Source organism: Taudactylus pleione, unplaced genomic scaffold (assembly GCF_031769625.1).
Source record: "Taudactylus pleione unplaced genomic scaffold, aTauple2 ptg000573l, whole genome shotgun sequence".
Lineage (NCBI taxonomy): Eukaryota > Metazoa > Chordata > Amphibia > Anura > Myobatrachidae > Taudactylus > Taudactylus pleione.
The window spans coordinates 4,681,374-4,707,345 of NW_028284975.1; the positions used below are offsets into that span (position 1 = coordinate 4,681,374).

The following is a 25,972-nucleotide window of genomic DNA, read 5'->3' on the forward strand; positions in this document are numbered from 1 at the left end:
GGCAAACCAAAATGTGAACAGGGATATATCTTTTGGTTTATTAGTCTCAAAAACAGACACCAGAGAGGGTTCGGGAACGTGTCACATCCCAACATAAGTTTAATGCCGCATGGTCAGACCAGGCAACTGGTAAAATAGAGGATCGTGTAATATGTTGCAGGGTCCATTTATCAGAAAGAGCCATATCAATACGTGAGTATGAGCCATGGAAGTGAGAATAGAAGGTATAATCTCTCTCCCCGGGGTGTTTGGCCCTCCAGACATCATATAAATCGTACTCACATAAAATACATCTAAACTTATGGGAATGATCCTAGAGAGAATGGGAACGAGTTTTAATTTTTGTAGAAGATTTGTCAAGAGAGGGATCAACAACCATATTGAAATCTCCTAGGATTAAAGTTGATCCTTTACTACAAGATTGGAGAACAGTCCAAATTTTTCTAGCAAAGGCGGATTGTTTGGTGTTGGGGGCATATACAGGTGTGATAATTACTTGTCATCCAGGTGACCTAAAAGTATTAAATACCTGCCCTCTTGGCTTGTCACCTGATCCTGCAAAACAAAATTACAGGAACTAGAAAAAAGTATTGCGACCCCTGCTTTTTTAGAGGGAACATTAGACATATGGCAGTAAGGGAATTTGAAATCAGAGAACTGGCGAGGGGAGGATTGAAGAAAATGAGTTTCCTGCAAAGCAATAATATGAGCCTTAAATTTGGCAAAGTATCGAAGGACTAGTCTACTCTTATTAGGGGAGTTGAGGCACTTTACATTCAGGGATAATACCTTAACCATCCAGAAAATACACAAACATATTGAGAACCACTGTATACAGAGGCACTCTAAGAAAAATATTGATCAGTGTACCATACAAAGGGGGAAATATGTAAAAACAAAAATAATAGGGAAGGAATACATACATAATAAAGGTGAAAACAGTACCTAAAAGGAACTACAGTATAAAGGACCGCCTCCAAAGGCGGCACATTGGGGTATGTGGCGGAGGAAATTAACCTCCATCACTCCATATACGTACAACTATATAAATACAGTACAAATTACAGAACAAAGTATTAAATAAGCTTCTGGAACCCACTAAAAATGATGAGCCGTTACATAATTGTAAAATAGTACAGGGAGTTATAGGTCGCAAGAAAAGCATTGGGAAGGGAGAAATCAAGTCCCAACCTGTGGTGGAAAATTTACGGCACAATAAAACAAACCAATCAATTAACCCATAGGGCATTTTACTATATGTAACAATAGGTATAAATATGTTGACACAGTATACCCCTTAGAGTCAGAAATAGTAAATAAAACAAAGTTAACCATCTCCCCAACGGTTGTAGAGAAGAAAAATAAACTTGTAGTACAACAGTTTGAGATATTGTAAATATAGTGAAAATTAATAGTCAACATCAAAAATGAGTTCAACACTCCATAGAGCTTATATAATCTAGTGAAAATAGCAATACATTAAAAGACACAAAAAGCCAACACGTATTGATACTACAAAGAAATTGCAATAATGTAAATCAAAGGCTATCAGGTCAAGGAGCCTGCCTGCAGCCAGTCCTGATTAATCCGCGGACTGCCTGAGATCTTTATACCAAAAGCTGTATGTCATCAGCCGGGGTGCAGATGATGTTGGTGAAGCCATTTCTCCTGATTAGTAACTTGGTGGGGAATCCCCAATGATAAAGGATATCAGCTTTTTGGAGGGCCCTTGAAACTGATAGTAAGGATCTCCGGAGAGCCAGGGTAGCAGCAGAAAGATCACCAAATATTTGGAGGTCACCTAGAATTGGAGATAGCTCAGATGGTCTGGCTGCACGGAGTATTGTCTCTTTGACATGGAAATAGTGGAGATGCATTAAGGTGTCTCTAGGGGCTCTGATTGGAGCATTACATGCTTTGGAAAATCGATGAATACAATCCATGACAAAGTCAAAAATCGAGGTGGTCGGCAGTAGCTTCATAAATAAGTCCATTGCATATTCTTTCAGATCCTTATTGGAAACCAATTCTGGGATATCACAAATTTTAATATTATTGCATCTTGACCTGTCTTCAAGGTCACCCACTTTACTTCTGAGGGAGATTACTTCTACCTGAAGTTCCTCATGTTTGGTGATCAGTTCATTATGAGATTTAACCACCTCCTCCAATTTCTCTTCGAGGTGATCAGTGCGAGTCCCTAAATCGTCAGTCGATTGTTGACATGTTTGTAGGGCAGCTTTGAAGTCAGTGGAGATATCTGCTTTAAAAGAGGCTAATAGTAATTTCATGGACCCAATGGTGAGGGGGGCATCATCCGCCATGTTGTTCTGCTGCAATGAGATAGGGGGAGAGTAGTTAAAAGACGCACCGAGTGCAGATAGCTGTTTAGTACTCCTATCTTGTGCTGGACCAGCTTTGGAGTTTTGTGACGGTGGAGAAGGTTTAAATTAGTTTACAGGAGGAACAGCTGGAGGAGGTTTCTGACATTTAGGTGCCATGAATAAGTCGGGTAACAGTCAAATAAGGAGGAAGTAACTGGTGATAATTAGTGGGAAATATATCAGAATCGATGCAGAATGCAGTGCAATTTGTACATCAATCAAGTATCATATCATATCATGAGGGAGCAATGGAGGTCAGCAGCATATCTAAAATAAGAGCATCTTCCAGATATCCATAGCAATGGAAAAAAGGTATGCACGGAGGTACAGTATTGAAAGGCACACAGGAGCACTGCTGAATAAATGGCCTGGAGTGCTAATAGTGAGGCCACAAGTACAAACCCAGGGCTGACGCTACCACTAGGCAAACTTAGGCATTTGCCTAAGAGCGCCGGCCCTGCAGGGCGGTAGTGTGGACAGCACATAAGTGCCGTCTGCACTATACTGCCAGGAACAAACACACAGCCGCCAGCGCCGGCAGCTGTGTGTTTGTTTCAGCAGCCGATGAGAGTCAGACAGACTCTCATCGGCAGCTGCGCCTACTGCCAGAGCCGGGCTGGAGCTCACTTATGAGCTCCTCTTCCGGCTCCCGCAGTGGCTGATGGGAGAGACATCATGATGTCTCTCCCATCATGCAGAGCGGCCCGCCCGGGGGACAGAGGAGCAGACGCCGGAGCGGGGATTAAGGTAAGTGGAGGTTTTGTTTTTTTAACGTGTGTGATTGGCTGGGATTACTTCTGTGGGGGAGATCACTACTGGGGGCACTGCTGGGGGAGGCTACTACTGGGGGCATGATTACTATGGGGGCATTGCTGGGGGGAGGCTACTACTTTGGGCATGACTACTGCTGGGAGGAGGCTACTACTGGGGTCACTGCTGGGGGAGGCTACTATTGGGGGCACTATTACTACTGGGGGCATTGCTGGGGGGGAGGCTACTACTGGGGGCATGACTATTACTGGGGGCACTGCTGGGGGGCTTCTACTGGGGGTAGGCTACAATTGGGGGCACTATTACTACTGGGGGCATTCCTGGGGGAGAAGCTACTACTGGGGGCACTGCACGACAACTACTGGGGGAACTGCTGGGGGGGAAATCACTACTGGGGGCACTACTGGGGGGAGGCTACTACTGGGGGCATGATTACTATGGGGGCATTGCTGGGGGGAGGCTACTACTTTGGGCATGACTACTGCTGGGAGGAGGCTACTACTGGGGTCACTGCTGGGGGAGGCTACTATTGGGGGCACTATTACTACTGGGGGCATTGCTGGGGGGGAGGCTACTACTGGGGGCATGACTATTACTGGGGGCACTGCTGGGGGGCTTCTACTGGGGGGAGGCTACTATTGAGGGCACTATTACTACTGGGGGCATTCCTGGGGGGGAAGCTACTACTGGGGGCACTGCTGGGGGGAGGCCACTACTGGGGGCACTGTATAAGGGCTTGTATAACTATCTGAGGGTGGGGGGGCACAAGGCTGAAGAAATGCCTAGGGTGCCAAGAAACCTTGCACCGGCCCTGTACAAACCAGGCGGCAGCAGTTCAAAGGAGTGCAGAGGGACTAATAGGCTTACCCCACAGGGAGTGAGCTGGCTGCATCTGTGATCCAAAATGGAGGCTCCTTCACTGCTCCAGTAGTGTCTGTGCAGCTAGTGGTATCCCTGGAATGTAGGAGCCCCCAGAGAGCATAAAACAGCTAGACCAGGTCCAAGGGTGGGCACCAGCAGCAGCTGGCCAGGTAGGTGAGTTGTGTGCTGAGCGGCCGCGGTAACCGCAATGGTTGTGATCATGGTCGGCCGTAAATTGAGGCCCCGGCTTTTACCTGTGGTAGGCTGCGGTCCTGAACGGCTGCTACGACACGCACCAGAAGGAGCAGACAGTCCTGGAAGTGACCGGGGGCTAGCAGGCACTATTCCGATGATTGTGGAGATGAGGATGGGACACTATATCAGTGGGGAGAGTGCTGTTGTAGCACAGCCTCCACTCCATGCGTCCTCCTTGTTCCACCGTTAGGCCATGCTCCGTTCACTGTTATTAAGAAAGTGTATTGATATATAGCTGACGAAATTGCACAACATTTATACCTTTAATGAATATAGACTGTATTATTCCATCTATATGTTATCTATACATGTGACAATACCTAGAGTAATTCTGCATGGTTGGTATATAAAACTGTCTATTTCCATTACCCTATACTTTCTCATCGGCACCCACACCAGCTGATTAGTTCTCCCATCGGGTGTCCTATGCCCTTGCTGGTATGATCATGGGCGCCGAGAGGGGGGGGGGGAGTGGGTACAATTTACCCGGTGTCGCGCCCCCCTCCCTCACTCACAGCATCTCAGCACACAGCTTGTGCTGGGCTGCAATGTGAGACTGCTCGTGGCTGCTGCAGCAGCCAGAGCAGTCTCCTATGGCTATACGGGGAAGCTTAGTGCTGGGTTGGGGGACTTACAGCGCCTCCCTCCCCAGCGCACAGCGCCGCTGCAAAAGTGATTTATTTTTGTTTTTTGCCAAGGGGGCATGGCCACACCGCAGGTGATTAGGCCATGCCCCCTCCTTTACCTGGGCCTGGCCGGGCTCTCTACGGCCCTGGATATGACAACCGAAAGCAGAAACAAAAGGCTGAAGACGAGTCCCGATGCTCACTGTTGTTTCTAGGGCTTACCACTTCCAGTGGATCTCTCACTCCTTCTCCTCTTCCTAAAGGCAAGATAAGAAGCAGCAGAATCTACTAACCATGGATCTGACTTTCCCCTACTTTATCTGTACTGTTCACTTGAGAACTACACACAACGTACAACAATGAGATTTTGGGGTCTGGTTACTAAGCAGTGTTAGGAGACAGAGTGAAAAGTGATAAGGTGCCAGCCAATCAGCTCCCAACTGTAATTTTTCAAACACAGCGTGTGATATCGCAGTTGGGAGCTGATTGGCTGGCACCTTATCACTTTCTTATCACTTTTCACTCTGTCTCATATCACTGCTTAGTAACTAGACCCCATGATGTGTGATATGCAGTGGTTATAGTGCATGCCAAAAATTCTAACATTGGTATTTGATTTTATAGATGTTAAATGTCTTGTAAAGTCATTTTTTTTAATATCTTGCCGTCTGTAGGAATTAGAATTATATTCTCAAACCCCTTTTTATAATGTTTTGATATGTATGTTTCTTTGTAATGTCCATGTAAGTCTATTTTATTTAGACAGCAGTTCTAATTAAAAGTTATATTTTATTACCCTATGACTTTTCAGACTATGAGAGTGCACTCATAAAGAGTTTCTGTTTTGTTCTTCCTTGAACAATTTTTTTCTCATGTTTTAGGGAGGTTAGGGTCCCAGTTGAACCTCCTGTTGGTGTATGCTGAGCAGGACTTTGACCTCAGGGGGCCTATTTTGAGCCTTCCACTGGATGGATTTGGATGAAAACTTCACAGAGTGGTAACATTGGATCCCAAAAGACATACTAGTGGACTGAGGTCCCGGTCGGACCCTCGTTGGTGTATGCTTGGCAGAACTTCGACCGGGGAATGCTGGGCAGAACTTTGACATGGGGAGTCTATTCTCAGCCATCCACTGGATGGATTTGAAAGAAAACTTCACAGAGAGGTGACAATTGGTCTGGGATGCCTAATGGAGTGGTTGGGTCCTGATCGGACCTCAGGATGAAGTGCGCTAGGAAGAACTTTGACCCAGGGAGCCTGTTCTGGATAAATTTGGACATCACATAATTTGGATGAAAACTTCACAGAGTGGTAACATTGGATCCCAGAAGGCATACTAGGGGTTGAGGTCCTGGTTGGACCTCATATTGGATTTACGCTGGGAAGAACTTTGACCCGGGGACGCTGGACAGAACTTTGGCCAAGAGATCCTGTTCTGGGCCTTCCAGAAACTCTTAACAATCCAAATTCGCCACAATGTAATTGTTAATAAAAAATAAAATGTAAATTCACTTAGCTTTAGGGAAATATGGTGTTGTCACTTTCCGTTTATACAGTATCTCATTGGTCTCTCAGCAGTAATCTCCCATCATTGCAGCATTCTTGGTAGCGATGCTCCACTGTCAGAATGTCTTGGTGAAAATGTTCCCTCTGTTCATCACTTACACTACCCAAGTTGTCAGGAAAAATAGTCTAGAAGGCAATGTAAAAAGTGAATTTTACGTGACATTCTACAACCCATATACTTGTCCAATAGTTCATTCACAATGGACAGGTAGTTGGCCTCTATTATGTTCTCTTTAGCGTTGATATTTATTTATTTTTAAAATATATTTATATTTAATTGTTGCATGTACACTGAATAAAGGCGGGTATCCACTACCCGACAGTGAAAAGACTGAACAATAACGATATCGTTATCGTTCAGTCATTCACTACACTGCAGGATGCCCACACTAAACGATATGTCGTTCAGTGCAGGCACAATCAATTATCTGCAAACATGCTGAACCATGTTGACCAGCATGTTTGCATGATGATAGATGTCTAAAAAGGATTCAGTATGGTTTACTGGCGGCCGCATGGCCGGTGGTTCAGATCCCGACAGCGGCATCCCGGCAGCAGTGAAAATCCTGATCATCCTCAGGTAGGTATAAACTAACCTATTCTACCGCCTAACCCTAACCCTCGCTTGGGGGTGCCTAACCCTAACCTCCCCCCAAGTGCCTAACCCTAATCCCCCCTCTAAGTGCCTAAACCTAACCCCCCCTTCCCTGCCGCCTAAACCTAAGTCCCCCGGGGGGTGACTAACCCTGTCCCCCTTCCCCTAGCCTAAACCTAATCTCCCAGGGGGGTGTCTAACCCTAAGTCCTCCCCGGGAACCGTAAACCTAACTCTCCCCCCGTGGCTGTCCGCGCCCGTCGCCTGGTTTACCGTCGATTGGTAAGCCAGGTGTCGGACTCCCGTAGTAGGGAAAATGACAGGCGTCGGGATTTCGACGCCTGTCATTTAACCCTTGCTGGGATTGTACAGCTGGGAAGCCGGCGGACGGGATTCCGTCTATCGGCTTCCCGACTGTTTCCCATCTAAAAGATGTCTAAAAGACCAGATTTTCAAACGATTATCGAATGATTATCGAACAATATCGATATCGTTATCGTTCAATCGCTCATTTTAATCGTCTAGTGGATAGGCACCTTAAGAGTTTTCATAGTGACAAGACAAACAATGATAAAGATCTAGTAATAGCACAATGAGGGGTTATTAACCAAACTCATTTGCATCCGATTAGAGCAACTCAATTCTATTATCACTAACATATCACAATTGAAAATAAACACAAATAATTACACAATCCAGTCATACATGGATAAAACACTAATAATCCAAAAGAATGAAGAGATATTGAAATAGACTTGACAAGACAAGGGCAGGAAAACACAATAGGATGAAAGGGGTAGGAACAGAGAAGAAGAAAGCTTGTGAGAGTAAATATTAAGAGAATATTAGAGATATCGATCTCTACTTTTATATAGCAAAATATTTCCATATAATAAATTCTTCAGATATAATAAAACATTAGCTGTTCTAGTAAGAACAATAAACAATCCTTATTTTCAAATGATCTTAATACATGTTGAACAGATGAATCTAAAGATTCTATCAACTGACCCCACTTTTTGTAGAATCTAATGACTCCTTTCTCAACATCAGGTAGTGTTGACTGCCTTTCAAAGTAGAGAGTTTTCATTAATAATAGTTTGACGGTCTCCAAAAGAGGGGCTTTATTAGAGGTCCAATCACCTTTTTAGCAATACTGACTATAATTGTCAATATGGGAATTAAATGTTTATGTTATTGTATAGAATGTCAATGACTAAAGTCAGGTCTAGTGACTATTGGAGGCAGAAAGTTGAATTGATATAATTAGGGAGATTGTTCCAAAACTTCTTGATCTTAGAACAGGCCCAAAAATTATGGAAAAAAGTGCTTTTTGTTCTTTACGCCACCATGTGCATACTTTGACCTCGAGAAATATAGGCTCTATGCACAAGGAACGTGCAGTCAGGGTAGGCAGAGCCTCCCCTGTCATACTTCCCTACCCTATCATACTCCCTGTCTTACTCCAGAATTTTGCTATAAAGACAATCAGAATAATACAAAAAAGATATTTATAACATATAAACATCCATTTTGTTTATTGTAATCATTTTTAGTTACAACTGGATCAATGGACACTGAAGCTTAGTGTAGTGAGGGTAGAGTTACTGTGAGTAGGAGGTGAGGCAGGCTCTTGGCACTGAGACCCACCTCATGTGTGCCTCCCCAGCCATTGACCTCATCGCATGTCACTGCTATGCACAGTTCGAGAGCGAACTTCCTGAAGATTGGCACAGGGGAGGTATTTCAAACGTAGTTCCATTCTGGTAAGCGATTCTGCCAATGTGAAGTTATTAGGAATATATTTGACCCAATTATCATGTAAAGGTTTCCATAGTTTATCTTTATCTATGATTAGGAGATCCCAGTAGAGATATTTTGTTTTGTACTTAATTAACATAACAAAGGATAATAAAGATTGCAAAACATTGTCATCATTCATCATACATTAACTTTAAATATTTAATCCGTAAGCAGTTTCCTTATTTGAGGATCAACAAATATGCCTTCTTGTAGCTTTTCTTTGATTAACTTTGGAAACTTTTCCTTCAGATACTGAAAGCATGGTCTTCTTTATCCACAGCTTTCAATAAATTATTCATTAGGCCCAGCTTAATATGAAGCGGAGGTAAAATGACTTTATGCGGCTAAACGAGTGCAATTGACGTTAACATAAGTACACACACACACATTGAATTTTTCTTTTCAGAAAATGTGGCCAAAGAAAAGTTTGTTGTTCTAAAAATTGTCGTACCTTGAGCCAGAATCAGTGGCGTAACTTCATCCCAGGTGCCCGGAGGCAAGATAAATGTTGGTACTCCCCGAAATTAAAATGTACCCCCCAAGCACCTATGCCAGCCCCAGCTGCCGCCGCCCCCTATGCAGTTCCTCTTTTACAGTGCCCCCAGTAGTGCTCCATATACAGTGCCCCCAGTAGTGGTCCCCCCTATGCAGTGCCCCCAGTAGAGGTCCCCCTATGCAGTGCCCCTTATACAGTGCACGCCTATGTAGTGCCCCCCAGTAATGGTCCCCCCATGTAGTGCCTCCAGTAGTGCCCCTTATACAGTGCCAACCTATGTAGTGCCCCCCAGTAATGGTCCCCCTATGCAGTGCCTCCAGTTGTGCCCTTTATACAGTGCCCTCAGTAGTGGTCCCCCTATGCAGTGCCCCCAGTAGTGCCCTTTATTCAGTGCCCCCAGTAAAGGCCCTTCCTATGCAGTGCCCCCAGTAGTGCCTCTTATACAGTACCCCCAGTAGTGGTCCCCCTATGAAGTGACCCCAGTAGTGGTCCCCCTATGCAGTGCCCCTAGTAGTGCCCTTTGTCAAAGCTGGATGATTGGCTGAGATCAGATCTTTGAAAATATCTGAAGATGCAATGTTTGCGTTGTCTGCACTACGCCGTCTGGCGTAGTCAGTATAATATCATTGTGTAAGGTGCTATTTAGCGTTGTGTACATCTGCCGTGTTACTGCACACTGTTAAAGTCTTTACATAATAAATGCGTACGGATACACATATGTATTTAAAAGACTTTATATATGCAAGGTTTGGTCAGTGCTGGGAGACAAGTCCTGTGGACATGTCTGTGACTAGTAATTGAAAAACACACACTTGCTGTGAGGTGCAGACAAGTGTTTTGAATGCACCATTGTCTTTAAGCCTGACTATCATTGAATGTCTAAAGGAACTAGCATTTACCTTCCAAATAGGCTGGAGAGAGGTCTTTGATTACATTGTGATGCCATCAAGTATCTGCTGGCCATCTCTGACAACTCCATTGTCTGTCATTTTTGAACTTTGGGCCTGATTCAGAGCTGGACGCTCTGACAGAGCGCTCGCTCTGAATCAGGGCCAGCCCCCTGGTTTTTTTGAGGGGCCTCCTGGCCGCTCACATAGCTGTGGGTGACCACAGCTAGCGAGCGACCAGGGAGATGGTCGCGATGGTCAAGACCATCGCAACCATCAGGCTTGCGACGAGACCCTTGTGGTAGGGTCTTGTTGCCGCAAGCCCCAGAGCGCTTTTGGCTCAAACAGAGCCAAAAGCACTCCCACTGACATCACTTGTGATGTCAGTGGGGCTGGCCCCAGACGGTAGGCATTCCCATGGGAATGCCTCCATCTGGGCAGCCACGCCCCCGGCCTGCCCACCAAAGGGGGCGTGCTGTCGCTCAACATCGACAGCACGCCTCCTTTGGTACGAGACCCAGAGCGACAGCTTGGCCATCACTATCCGGGTCTCACGCATGCGCACGGCGAAGCCGGCTCCATCGTACGCATGCGCACTGGGCCACCATTGACCCGCTTGCGAGCGATCAGCGCTCGCGAGCGGGACTGAATCGGGCCCTTAGTTCAGACAGAAGTAATATCAATAATACCAGTTACTGAATAAAGCTATATATATATATATATATGTATATATTAATATATGTATATATATAAATCCATGACACTGATGCACATTTGCACACATATATATATATATATATATATACAATCGCATGTGTATCCACAATGCGTGCACACATATACACAGTTGCCATTGTAAATATAAACACACACAGTGCATGTTTGCGCAGTACACAACCCCTGCACACAGCACACCTTTTACGCTGCGTGCAGACGCACAACGCATACTTACATATAATCATAAATATATACTCACTCATAAAAGGTTCCTTTACATTAAACGTAATATTAGAGGTTTTAGTAGCATATAATTATATTGTGAAATGTATGTATATGATATTTAAGGTATACAACATGGTAGACATGGCATGTTTGGTACTATACTGACAGACTGTTTATTTCCAGATATTCGAGTCTATCAGCGAGGGAGTCGCATCTTGCGTTTGATGGTTATGGATCATAGGAAATTATTGGTTAGAATGTATACTCTGTATGTAGTGTCTTAAACCAATTATAGAAAGACAATGTAATCTCAAGAGACTGTAGAGAAGTGGGACATACCCCTAGTGAACTGTCCTATGAACTACAGCGTACTACAAAGACCAAGAACAAGAACCAATGGAATGTTTGTCTACATTGTTGTTATCATGATCTGTTAGGGTATATAGCCTGTGTCCCGGTCCCAGTCAACAGCCATTCTCCTTGGATGACCACAGGCTTCTGGACTGATGACTGTATGCTGGGACCAGTGCGCACGCGTATGTATTGGGCTGTATCGTATATTCTGTATTTAATTGTCTTTGCGCTAATTGTGGTAGATGAAAGCGTGTAATTTTCTTTTATTGCAATAAGAACTTTTGTGCGTTGGAACCACAATAATTGTCTGGACAGCGATTATTCCTCTCTAGCAATTTAAGGGTATTCATACCTTTATACAATGCCCTCAGTAGTGGCCCTTCCTATATACTGCCCCATTATGTAGTGCCCCCAGTAGTGGTCCCCCCCTATGCAGTGCCCCCAGCAGTGGGTCCCCCCTATGCAGTGCCCAATATAATATAATACATAACACACACAGATTACTTACCTGAATCCCCGTTTCTGTGCCCACCACGTCCGCTCATCTGTCCTCCCACTCGGCACTATGGGAGAAACGTCATGACATCTCTCCCATCACCACTGCCGTAGCCAGAAGGCGGAGCTCATGAGTGAGCTCCGTCCAGCTCCATCCGTGGATAAAGCCGCTAATGAGAGTATATCTGACTCTCATTGGTGCTAAAACAAACACATCACTGGCGGCACTGGCGAAGAAAACCACTGATTTAATGACACAAAAACATACTTGCTTGCACCCATTTTATTTTACCCGTAATTTAACTGCAGCATTTATTTTGAAAAAAATATATATTTCTATAATTTTTCCACTATTACACAAAAATGCATATAACAGCCATTTGATACAACTTAAGAACCCAAAATACTTTTATTAGGTCCACTAATACACTTCTAAAGTGATTCCTATGGCAGTTAGCCTTATTATGAGGTACAGACAGATTTCCGTAAAATCTGTTGTACTTTTCGCAGGTTACACCACTGACCGTTTTCGGGTGAATGCCGCATCGCATCTTTGTAATAGGATAGTGTGAAAAATGGGAGCCTGCATTGACAAAAAGCACAAAATGATCGCAAGAAAAGCCCCGAATTGTGCGAAAAGTGCACCAATGTTAACTTTTCCCTTTATCACGTCTAATTGGATATGGCCAAATAGTGTCTGCAATAAAAGAAACGTACAACACAAACGTGAATAAAACAATAATAATTGTTTATTAAATAAAACTAATTATAACTGCAAAAAGAGAAGCAACATGACTCATTTTAAACCCCAATATTCTTGTACACTAATTTTCTATATTTGTTTTTCTTTGACAGATTTTCTTGTTATTCACAACAATTCACATAACAGACATGTAAGGGTTTATTTACTAAAGTTTGATTGTAATCGATTTTAAATCGATCAAAATCGATTAACATCGATGTTGTGTTTCCTTGGCTAAATCACACATTTACTGATACTTAAAAAACTAAATAAAAATAGTCTGTTAGTAAATGTGTGATTTAGCCCCAGAAATACAATATCAATGTTAATCGATTTTGATCCATTTTAACTCTATTAAAATCGACCTTTAGTAAATATACCCACTAGACTTTCTTCTCTCTGTATGTACTGTCAAAGCACTTTGGACCTCATTCAGACCAGGTCGCAAGCGCTGAGCGCTCACAACCGGGTTGATGTTTTGGACCTGTGCACGCGTAGCAGCCGCACTACGCGTGCGCAAGCCCCGGAGCGAGAGAGGAACTCTATCGCTCCGGAGCTCACTACAAAAGGGCCGGCTGTCGATGTTGATCGACAGCTCGGACCGTTTTGTAGGCAGGGCGGGGGGGTGGTTTCACAAATGGAGGCGTTCCTTAAGGATCGCCTACCGTTTTGTGGGCGGCCGCACTGACATCAGCAGTGATGTCAGTGGGGAGCTTCCTGCTCGATTAGAGCAGGAAGCTCCCTGGGGCTTGCGGTTGCCGAGACCCAACCTTAGGGTCTCGTTGCGAGCCCCGATGGTCGCGATAGTCTTGACCATCGCGACCATCAACCTGGTAACCCACAGCTTAGCTAGCAACCAGGAGGCCGCACTAGAAAAAGCAAGCGGCCGCCCTCATTCAGAGCGACCGGTCGCTTCTTGCGAATGCCTCTGAATGAGGGCCTTTGTGAGATCCATGTGGTCACAGAATGGTAATACAGTATGTAAGATCAGGATTTATTCTCATATATATTGGCCAATTGACAAATAATGTTGCTAAAAAGCCACTTCCTTGTTCTTAAACCAAAAGTAAATTTATTATTCCCTTAATTTTGTTTTCCTGCAGTCTCAGTATTACACCAATAAGGTTGTAGTATGCCTGGTAGTTGTAGTATACCCGGTAGTTGTAGTAAGCCTGGTAGTTATAGTATGCCTGGTAGTTGTAGTATGCCCGGTGGTTGTAGTAAGCCTGATAGTTGTAGTATGCTTGGTAGTTGTAGTAAGTCTGATAGTTGTAGAAAGCCTGATAGTTGTAGTATGCCCGGTAGTTGTAGTAAGCCCGATAGTTGTAGTATGCATGGTAGTTGTAGTAAGCCCAGTAATTGTAGTAAGCCTGGTAGTTGTAGTAAGCCTGATAGTTGTAGTATGCCTGGTAGTTGTAGTAAGCCTGGTAGTTGTATTATGCCCGGTGGTTGTAGTAAGCCTGATGGTTGTAGTATGCCTGGTGGTTGTAGTATGCCTGGTAGTTATAGCAAGCCTGATAGTTGTAGTATGCCCAGTGGTTGTAGTATGCCCGGTGGTTGTAGTATGCCTGATAGTTGTAGTAAACCTGATAGATGTAATATGCCTGGTAGTTGTAGTATGCCCGGTGGTTGTAGTATGCCTGATAGTTGTAGTAAGCCTGGTAGTTGTAGTAAGCCTGGTAGTTGTAGTAAGCCTGGTAGTTGTAGCAAGCCTGATAGTTGTAGTAAGCCTGGTAGTTGTAGCAAGCCTGATAGTTGTAGTATACCCGGTGGTTGTAGTATGCCTGGTGGTTGTAGTATGCCTGATAGTTGTAGTAAGCCTGATAGTTGTAGTATGCAGAGCCGGCCCTAGCCAATTTGGTTCCCTAGGCAAATTTTTGACTGGAGCCCCTCTAGCATATAATCTCACCACCAATCTTATTGTATATACGCGGAAGCCAAAAATAACACATTGTATATATACACAAACACATATATATCCATATATATATATATATATATATATATATATCCATATACAGAAGTTATTCCCAGAGTCCAAACAAACGCAGGGAGCCCATAGGCATTTTCTTTAAAGACAGGCAGCAGGTGCTTAGTAACTGGTAATATATATATATATATATATGTATATATATAATATATATACATACTAACACACACACATATATATACTCATACATACAAACACACACACATATATATATATATATATATATATATATATATATATATATAATCTGAAAAAGAAATGAGGGTGCACTCACCAGACTTCATAGAAATATCAAAAAGTGATGTTTTATTTACATCATCATAAACGTACAGCCATTGACGTTTCGGTCCAGTCCATGGACCTTTGTAAAGATGCAAGTACATATAACACTAAACACATATATACACACACTAATCACATAGTTAATGCAATTACCTTAATCAAACACCTCCCACTTAAAACACCTGCATTGTATCTATCCCTTATTACATATACAATCAGCAGCCAAAGAGGCAACAAATGGGATTAGATGATGAATATGATGGGCACATATTAAAGGGCACATATTAAATAGACATCCAAAAATCACTCACCAATAATTATATAATCTAATCAGGCACGAAGCTCCCGCATGCGTTTCAGTCTCTGCTCCTTCCTTCTCGTGGAGCGCACACATCCTGGTTACCAAAGCGCTGTAACGCTGTAACCAGGAAGTGGGCATGAGCATGTGACTCACCAGAGTCATAATGACTAGCGCTGATAACAGTGGCTGAAGACGCCGCTGAATCATCTAGCAAAAACACGCCCCTATGTTGCCATGGATATGTGTAAACAAAAAATGGAAAACACTGTAACTATGATATTACGCTATTCAAGCGCATCAGTCAAACTGATGTGTGCCTAAATAGCACACATACTGAACAGACACAGGTGGTGATGGGTCATATCTTAAACATATCATATATGACAACTGAATACAAATCTAATGGGCACAAAACCCCATTGATAACCCAAATCAACAGGTGTATTACACAGATGATATACCATATTTGAATAGTCCATTCTGTTATTAAATGTAAGGAACTAACAAAATTAAAAATAAAAAACAGAAAAAATAGTAATAAAAAAGAAATTAAAAATAACTGACACGCAACCTGTAGCTCTCCATTAAAAAAAGAAAAAAGAATGAATTAATTAATTAATGAAAAATCAGTGAAAAATTGCTGGTAGTGCACCTCTCATGAAAATGTCACAAAAACATACTCAGATGGGCTGCTTCGTTAAGTCCTTTTGGATAAATAGTGTCAAGTTTATGAGTCCAAAAAGCCTCTCTCTGCAGTAACAATTTACCATGATCTCCTCCTCTGCTTGGTGGTGGCACCCAATCGATGATTACACATCTGAGACTGGATAGTGGATGTTTCATTTCACAGAAATGTCGGGCGACCGGTTTATCAGAAATCCCATTTATCAGAGCAGTTCGAATAGAAGACCTGTGATTTGCCATACGCTCACGGAATGATGTTATGGTTTTGCCAATGTAATATAGTGAGCAGGGGCAAATAAGAGCATATACTACATATTCAGTAGTGCAGGTAACTCTATGGCGGATCGAAAATTTCCGACCCGTCCGCGGTCTTTCAGGTATATGTCCTTTGAGAACTGGATCTGACGCTACCACATGCCAGTGTTTGCGTATAGCCCCAGACACTATGGGCCCTGCTGTATCAAACGTGGTGCAGACAACAAAAGGATCCTGTCCATGTTCATTTCGTGGATTTTGACCATCTTTAAAAATCTGTCTAGCTCTTGTAAGACATTTATTAACAATTTTCACAGTATATCCGCGAGCAATGAAACGATCATACATCTCCTTAAGCTGAATCTCAGCTGTTCTTGAATCAGAATTATTGCGGAGTACTCTGATAAATTGTGACACTGGTAGATTGTCCTTTAGAGTATACGGATGATGACTAGAGTAATGGAGAAGCGTATTGCGGTCAGTGGGTTTCCTATAAAGTCTATACCCATAACCTAGGTCAGTGGTGTAGATAGTCACATCTAAATAATCAATTTCCACAAGATCATACTTCAAAGTTAATCTGATAGGGGATTCAAGCTGATTCAAGAATTCAATCATCTTTAACAACGCCTCCTCAGTACTGTTCCATATCAGAAAAATGTCGTCAATAAAACGACCATAGAAACAGATACTATCTCCAAACCACTGGACCAGATGTTGATTCTCATACGCGTCCATGTATAGGTTCGCGTAGGCTGGTGCTATACCTAAAAGACCCCTAATGAGTTTCAGGAGGGGGCGGAATTTGAAGGATATCTTGATGCGGCCTGATCGGTCGAATGTTGGTACTCCACAGACTTGGCTTAGTGCTCCTAAACCAGGGTGTTATCGTTGTACGGGATGCACCACCTGCAGAAGCATGCTTACAGGCCAGACGTTCTGTCATCCGCGGATGGGTCGGAAATTTTCGATCCACCAGACTTACCTGCACTACTGAATATGTAGTATATGCTCTTATTTGCCCCTGCTAACTACAGCTGCTGCGCTGCCCGATCGGAGATCTCCGATTGCGGCAGCGTGTGGCGGTGGGGGGGGGAAAGAGGAGGTGGAATGCCCCTAGCATTCTGAGTCACCCCTAGGCATTTTGCTTATAATGCCTATGCCTAGGGCCGGCTCTGGTAGTATGCCTGGTGGTTGTAGTAAGCCTGGTGGTTGTAGTAAGCCTGATAGTTGTAGTATGCCTGGTGGTTGTAGTAAACCTGGTAGTTGTAGTAAGCCTGATAGTTGTAGTATGCCTGGTTGTTGTAGTAAGTCTGATAGTTGTAGTATGCCTGGTAGCTGTAGTAAGCCTGGTAGTTGTAGTATGCCCGGTGGTTGTAGTATGCCTGGTAGTTGTAGTATGCCCGGTAGTTGTAGTATGCCTGGTAGTTGTAGTATGCCCGGTGGTTGTAGTAAGCCTGATAGTTGTAGTATGCCCCTGCCCGGTAGTAGTAGTAAGCCTGGTAGTTGCAGTAAGCCTGATAGTTGTTGTATACCTGGTAGCTGTAGTAAGCCTGGTAGTTGTAGCATGCCCGGTGGTTGAAGTATGCCTGATAGTTGTAGTAAGCCTGGTAGTGGTAGTAAGCCTGATAGTTGTAGTATGCCTGGTGGTTGTAATAAGCCTGGTAGTTGTAGTTTGCCCAGTGGTTGTAGTAAACCTGATAGTTGTAGTATGCCTGGTGGTTTTATTAAGTCTGATAGTTGTAGTATGCCTGGTAGTTGTAGTAAGCCTGGTAGTTGTAGTATGCCCGGTGGTTGTAGTATGCCTGGTAGTTGTAGTAAGCCTGGTAGTTGTAGTATGCCTGGTAGTTGTAGTATGACCGGTGGTTGTAGTAAGCCTGATAATTGTAGCATGCCCGGTGGTTGAAGTATGCCTGATAGTTGTAGTATGCCTGGTGGTTGTAGTAAGCCTGATAGTTGTAATATGCCCCTGCCCGGTAGTAGTAGTAAGCCTGGTAGATGCAGTAAGCCTGATAGTTGTTGTATGCCTGGTAGTTGTAGTAAGCCTGGTAGTTGTAGTATGCCTGGTAGTTGTAGTATGCCTGGTGGTTGTAATAAGCCTGATAATTGTAGCATGCCCAGTGGTTGAAGTATGCCTGATAGTTGTAGTAAGCCTGGTAGTGGTAGTAAGCCTGATAGTTGTAGTATGCCTGGTGGTTGTAGTAAGCCTGATAGTTGTAGTATGCCCCTGCCCGGTAGTAGTAGTAAGCCTGGTAGTTGTTGTATGCCTGGTAGTTGTAGTAAGCCTGGTAGTGGTAGTAAGCCTGATAGTTGTAGTATGCCTGGTGGTTGTAATAAGCCTGGTAGTTGTAGTTTGCCTGGTGGTTGTAGTAAACCTGATAGTTGTAGTAAGCCTGATAGTTGTAGTATGCCTGGTGGTTTTATTAAGTCTGATAGTTGTAGTATGCCTGGTAGTTGTAGTAAGCCTGGTAGTTGTAGTATGCCCGGTGGTTGTAGTATGCCTGGTAGTTGTAGTAAGCCTGGTAGTTGTAGTATGCCCGGTGGTTGTAGTAAGCCTGATAATTGTAGCATGCCCAGTGGTTGAAGTATGCCTGATAGTTGTAGTAAGCCTGGTAGTGGTAGTAAGCCTGATAGTTGTAGTATGCCTGGTGGTTGTAATAAGCCTGGTAGTTGTAGTTTGCCCGGTGGTTGTAGTAAACCTGATAGTTGTAGTAAGCCTGATAGTTGTAGTATGCCTGGTGGTTTTATTAAGTTTGATAGTTGTAGTATGCCTGGTAGTTGTAGTAAGCCTGGTAGTTGTAGTATGCCCGGTAGTTGCAGTATGCCCGGTAGTTGTAGTATGCCCGGTTGTTGTAGTAAGCCTGATAGTTGTAGTATACCCCTGCCCGGTAGTAGTAGTAGTAAGTCTGGTAGTTGCAGTAAGCCTGATAGTTGTTGTATGCCTGGTGGTTGTAGTAAGCCTGGTAGTTGTAGTATGCCTGGTAGTTGTAGTAAGCCTGGTAGTAGTAGTAAGCCTGGTAGTTGTAGTATGCCACTGGGAAAGGGTTTGTTGAGTCAGCACAGGAAAAAGAAAAATGTAGTAACAATAATAATGATTATAATTACAAATAGAAACTAGTTATAGTCTTCATTAAAGTGGGGTGGAGTTTCCTACTCAAACAGTGAAAATTCATTTTGTGGGTGTTGGTGCACCCTGGGAAAAATGCAATACTCTTATATATTGGGTGTTGAGTCATAAGAGAATGATTCAACTAAAGACAGAGGACCTCATTCAGAGCCGGTCGCACAGATCGTGCGGTCGGTCTGAATGAGGGGAGGACGTCTTGAATCTTCAAGACGTCCTCCTTTGCGGTGGTAAGGCTGTGGATTAACACCCACAGTCTTACGACCGCCTAAGGTGATGGTAGCGATGGTCAAGACCATCGCGACCAATGGGGCTTACGATGAGACCCTAGGGTAGGGTCTCCCTTGTCGTAAGCCCTGGAGAGCTTTCGGCTCTGTCTGAGCCGGAAGCTCTCCACTGACATCACTAGTGATGTCAGTGGGGCCGCCCCGAAACGGTAGGCGTTCCCATGGGAATGCCCCCATTTGGGCTGCCACCCCCCGGCCCGCCTTCCAAACGGGGCGAACTGTCAATCAACATCGACAGCTCGCCCCCTTTGGATCGAGACCCGCTACGACCGGCGCTGTTGGTTGTAGCGGGTCTCACGCATGCGCACGACGGCGCCGTCACCGTCGTGCGCATGCTCTGTGGGGGCCATCGATCCGGTCCGAGCGCATCGGCGCTAACGACCAGGTCTGAATGACCCCCAGAATTTCCCTTGTTGGATGCACTCTTTTATATAACAATATTCGTCTAAAACTTAACTTTTAATTAGATCTTTGTATAAAAATATATCTTGTAGTTTAGTATACACACAAAAAAACACATTCCTGTAGACAATTTAAGCAAATGTATTGCTGCAGTATTGTTCTCCTTTTTGGAGAAATTATCGTTTGGCTCAGTTTGTATATAGGACCTGTTTTATAATTAGCAGGACTTCCTCTTAATATACAGTAGAAGCCTGAAAGCTTTCATTATTTCATTGTTGCATCAAATACACAGGACCTTCATAGAACAATAGGTGAAATACATAAATTATTACTAATAAAACAATATTTTCTTCCTGTACAGATTGTCACATATACAGTCAGGTGCATAAATATTGGGACATTGACAGAATTTTCATATTTTGGCCTCTATTCACCACCACAATGGCTTTGAAATGAAACAAACAAGATTTGCTTTAACTGCAGACTTTCAGATTTAATTTGAGGGTAATTACATCCAAATCAGGTGAACGGTGTAGGAATTACAATGGTTTCTATGTGTGCCTCCCACTTTTTAAGGGGCCAAAAGTAATGGGACAAACTAAACAATCCTAAATCTAACTTTCACTTTTTAATACTTTGTTGCAAATCCTTTGCAGGCAATTACAGCCTGAAGTCTGGAACGCATAGACATCACCAGACGCTGGGTTTCATCCCTGGTGATGCTCTGCCAGGCCTCTACTGCAAATGTCTTCAGTTCCTGCTTGTTCTTGGGGCATTTTCCCTTCAGTTTTGTCTTCATCAAGTGAAATGCATGCTCAATCGGATTCAGGTCAGGGGATTGACTTGGCCATTGCATAACATTCCACTTTTTAGCCTTAAAAAAACTCTTTGGTTGCTTTTGCAGTATGCATTGGGTCATTGTCCATCTGCACTGTGAAGCGCCGTCCAATGAGTTCTGAAGCATTTGACTAAATATGAGCATATAATATTGCCCGAAACACTTCAGAATTAATTCTGCTGCTTTTGTCAGCAGTCACATCATCAATAAATACAAGGGAACCAGTTCCATTGGCAGCCATACATGCCCACGCCATGACACTACCACCACCATGGTAGCTTCACTGATGAGGTGGTATGTTTTGGATCATGAGCAGTTCCTTTCCTTCTCCATACTCTTCTCTTCCCATCACTCTGGTACAAGTTGATCTTTGTCTCATCTGTCCATAGGATGTTATTCCAGAACTGTAATTACTTTTTTAGATGTTGTTTGGCAAACTCTATCTGGTCTTCCTGTTTTTGTGGCTCACCAATGGTTTACATCTTGTGGTGAACCCTCTATATTCACTCTTGTGAAGTCTTCTCTTGATTGTAGACTTTGACACAAATACACCTACCTCCTGGAGAGTGTTCTTGATTTGGCCAACTGTTGCGAATGGGTTTTTGTTCACCAGGGAAATAATTCTTCTGTCATCCACCACCGTTGTTTTCCGTGGTCTTCCGGGTCTTTTGGTGTTGCTGAGCTCTCCGATGCGTTCTTTCTTTTTAAGAATGTTCCAAACTGTTGATTTGGGCACACCTAATATTTTTGCTATCTCTCTGATGGATTTGTTTTGATTTTTCAGCCTAATGATGGCTTGCTTCACTGATAGTGACAGCTCTTTGGATCTCATATTGAGAGTCGACAGCAACTGATTCCAAATGCAAATGTCACACCTAGAATCAACTCCAGACCTTTTCCCTGCTTAATTGATAATGAAATAACGAGGGAATAGCCCACACCTGTCCATGAAATAGCTTTTGAGTTGATAGTCCCATTACTTTTGGCCCCTTAAAAAGTGGGAGGCACATATAGAAACCGTTGTAATTCCTACACCTGATTTGGATGTAATTACCCTCAAATTAAATATGAAAGCCTGCAGTTAAAGCACATCTTGTTTGTTTCATTTCAAAGCCATTGTGGTGGTGAATAGAGGCCAAAATATGAAGATTCTGTCAATGTCCCAATATTTATGCACCTGACTGTATTTCTTGCTCATATGACATTAATAGTTTGTGCCTTCTTACATATTGTACATTATTAGTCTCAAGGTCACAATCTGTATCCAGGAGTGGTTAAATGCTACACATAATTCCATTCCAATTACTCCCTTGCTTAGTTAAGAGGTTTCTCCTTTGATACCATTTATGCATATTATCTGGTAAAGTCTCCAATATTGTAAATTGAATCCCTTGTTCTATTTATAGATATGCGGTTATGTCAGGGCTGTTGAGTACAATTTTACATATTTCAATAAATAACCATATATTAATGCATACCATTTAATATTCCAATTATATACCGCATGTGTGACTGTTCTCCATCATATAATTGTTTTAAACTGTACTATCTTACATCAGAAAGGAATTGATGCATGTGAACAATATAAATTCCCCTCAATGGAGTAATATAAGCATTGGTAGACTGCAGTGATTTGGAAAACAGAGAACCAGTCTGGATATATGATAGTAGAAAAGCTCTGCCCTATTGGGGGAAGACCTCCCATTTCCTGACCTCTACTCCCTTTTACTACTTTCTTCCCATGTGATGAAATGTCCCAATGCTACCTAAAACCCAACATCTCCAAAACCGAGCAAATAACCATCCTATCATCATCTTATCAATGACCTACAATTTCCTCAGTCTCCCACGCTTTTATTGGTGTACACTTGAGCCCAGGGCCGTAGCTAGGGTAGTGCGGCCGGTGCCATCGCACAGGGCACCACAGGTCAGGGGGCGCTGTTTGGGCCTGTCAAATTTCTGGTTATTATCATTCTCACTTGTAGCTTCCTCTTATTTCATCCCCAGCATCTCCTGGCCTCCCCTATCTCTTCCCTGGCCCTTCCCCATGAGGCCATTCCCCTTTTTTGGGTGCATTATGTCCCTTTGAAAAATGAGGGGGGCGCCAATGCTCTTTCTGGCACAGGGCACCAAAAAGTGTAGTTACGGCACTGCTTGAGCCCACACTACCACTTTACACCTCAGCTCCAGTTTTTCTCCCAACCCAGGTGCTTCCACCTTTGCAGTCTTGCTAGTAAAGTCCCTTGTTGCATCCAAAGCCCTGATCCATTCTCTAATCCCTTCACTCGCCTTTCATGCCTTCCCACATTTTCACTTTGCAAATACCTACACTTACTCTCAATATCCTCCAAAATCTAATTTCACTTACTCACCCACACTGTAAAAGAATCTCCCTCAAGAACTCTATGATCTACCTCTGACATGTACCTCACCAAGTCTTTGCCTTCACTACAGCTGGGCTCCTGCATACCATATATGGCCTTACTCAGCGATGCCACTGGCAGGTTTCGCGAGCGGGTCTGAATCAGGCCCTAATAACATAGCAAATAATACCAGGAGCCTTTTCTAGCATCAGTGCTCATAGCTCTCCATCCATTTCCATTCTCTCATCTACTCATGTGGACAATGGCTGCAAATGCCCAGGACCCATAATGATGGGCCAACTTGTCAAAGTAAGAGCTCCGAGTTCAGAATGGGTTAGTCGCTATCATTGAACATGTTGCTACATGTGACACTGCGCTCCTTTTTCTGAGGTGACTACCAGGCTTACTACAACTACCAGGCTTACTACAGCTATCAGGCTTACCACAATTACCAGGCTTACTACAACTACCGGGCATACTACAACTATCAGGCTTACTACAACTACTGGGCATACTACAACTATCAGGCTTAAAACAAATACCAGGCATACAACAACTATCAGGCTTACTGCAACTACCAGGCTTACTACTACTACTACCAGGCAGGGGCATACTACAACTATCAGGCTTACTACAACCACCGGCATACTACAACTACCAGGCATACTATAACTACCAGGCATACTACAACTACCAGGCTTACTACGACTACCAGGCTTACTGCGACTACCAGGCATACTACAACTATCAGACTTACTACAACCACCAGGCATACTACAACTATCAGGCTTACTACAACTATCAGGTTTACTACAACCACCGGGCATACTACAACTACCAGGCTTATTACAACCACCAGGCATACTACAACTATCAGGCTTGCTACCACTACCAGGCTTACTCAACTATCAGGCATACTTCAACCACCGGGCATGCTACAATTATCAGGCTTACTACAACTATTAAGCTTACTACAATTACCAGGCATTCTACAACTATCAGGCTTACTACAACCACCGGGCATACTACAACTACAAGGCTTACTACAACTATCAGACTTACTACAACCACCAGGCATACTACAACTATAATTATATATTGGGTGTTGAGTCATAAGAGAATGATTCAACTTAAGACAGAGAATTTCCCTTGTGGGTGCACTCTTTTATATAACAAAATTTGCCTAAAACAACTTTTAATTAGATCTTTGTATAAAAATATATCTTGTAGAGGAGCTGTCACAGGGAGAATGTAGACTCTGATGCGAACAAGCTCTCCAGTGAAATGCGCGTCATCAGAAAGGGCCAGCATTCCGGGTCTCTGTATGGTGCCCAGCTGACCGAGATTCTGATGGCACCAAGAGTGCTACTCAGGACAATGCACCCATACATCCCTTCCCATGTAACAGTGCATCTCCGGGACTGAAAGTATTTCTGCCAGCTCCCTCATCCCGCTTTCTCCGGCGGGTCCGCCCTGCACTGTGTATACACAACAGGGTGTAACCGGAGTTTGCAGGGACAGCAGTAACTGTTTCTTCTCTCCTCTCTCTCCTGATTTCACTCTGTATCCAGGGGGTCTCTTTCTCCCTCTGATCTGTTCAATACCACTAGGTAAACAGGGACATAGATAACGGAGGTCGAATGAGTGAATTAGTTAACTAAGAGAAAAGGTATACAGCATAAAAAGCAGACAATCGAGAACAGAGCCTTATGGGATCCCTGTAGATGTGAATGGATGGGAGAATGTGGCAAAGATTCAATTTGTGAAGGAATGGTTTGTACATAGGAAATAAATCAATAAAACACCAATGTGTCATGCTCCACTTTTTTACCTCTATCGTGCCTGTCCAGGCTAGCGCTGAGGTCAGCTTGCGCTGTGCATCACTACAAGATAGCACAGAGGTCTGCTCATGCTGCACATCACTCCAAGCTGGTGCTGAGGACTACTCCTGCCCGTCTGCTCAGTTTCCTGTCACTAAGCATGGAGATGGCTCTCCGCAGTCACTTGCTCACAGCGTGCCTCCCCAGCATGATGGTATACAAACTGCACACCAGAGTTCCCTCCAGAACAACAGTATGGCGCAGCCATGTTGGACTCTGTCACCTGACTCTCCTCCACCACTCAGAGTGCTGCTACCAGACCAGCTGATCACAGCATCCAATCCCTGGGGATCCTACCTTGTGAATTCCATTTCCTGACTGGCCTCTGTGCCAGTAAAACATCGCTTCTTGTTGAAGTTACAGATCAGTACTGAGCTCCCAGATACTCTGTATCTGAATGGTCCCAGTCAGTTATATCCAGTTCCTAGATCTGGTAAACAATCTCCTATACCAGCTTGCACGCCAGTCTGGTTTTACCACTGAGCTAAATGCTTACAGTTGTTCAATTCTTCAATATCGGTCTCAAACTGAACAAATATATCATTATTCTTCAAAATTGGATTTAATTCCATCAAATTCTTCAAATAATCAACATCGGTCTCAAACTGATCCAGCTCTCAATCCAGCATCATCGGTCTGAATTTGATTCTGCTTATTCATTCAGTATCATATATTCAGTTCCATTCCAACCTGCTGTTCAATAAAGAGTTTTTATTCCTGTTCTCACATTCGGGCCCATCATCCACTGCCATATCTCTACCTCCTCACATCTATACACGAGGAGGTCCTG

The 25,972-nt window shown here is 43.6% G+C and overlaps 1 protein-coding gene across 1 annotated transcript; it reads left to right on the top strand.

Moving 5' to 3' along the window:
• Window positions 1–14,110: 14,110 nt before the first annotated feature.
• LOC148481579 (uncharacterized) lies at window positions 14,111–17,408 on the top strand. The gene is made up of 2 exons (XM_088453260.1): window positions 14,111–14,645; window positions 17,326–17,408. Exons 1-2 carry the CDS (start codon window positions 14,111–14,113, stop codon window positions 17,406–17,408), a joined length of 618 nt encoding a protein of 205 aa, XP_088309386.1.
• Window positions 17,409–25,972: the final 8,564 nt, after the last annotated feature.

Coding starts and splice junctions, on each gene's coding strand:
- LOC148481579 (XM_088453260.1), top strand. CDS start 14,111: ATGGTAGTTGTAGTAAGCCCAGTAATTGTAGTAAGCCTGGTAGTTGTA. Junction 14,646..17,325: donor TAGCCAATTTGGTTCCCTAG/GCAAATTTTTGA, acceptor TGCTAACTACAG/CTGCTGCGCTGCCCGATCGG.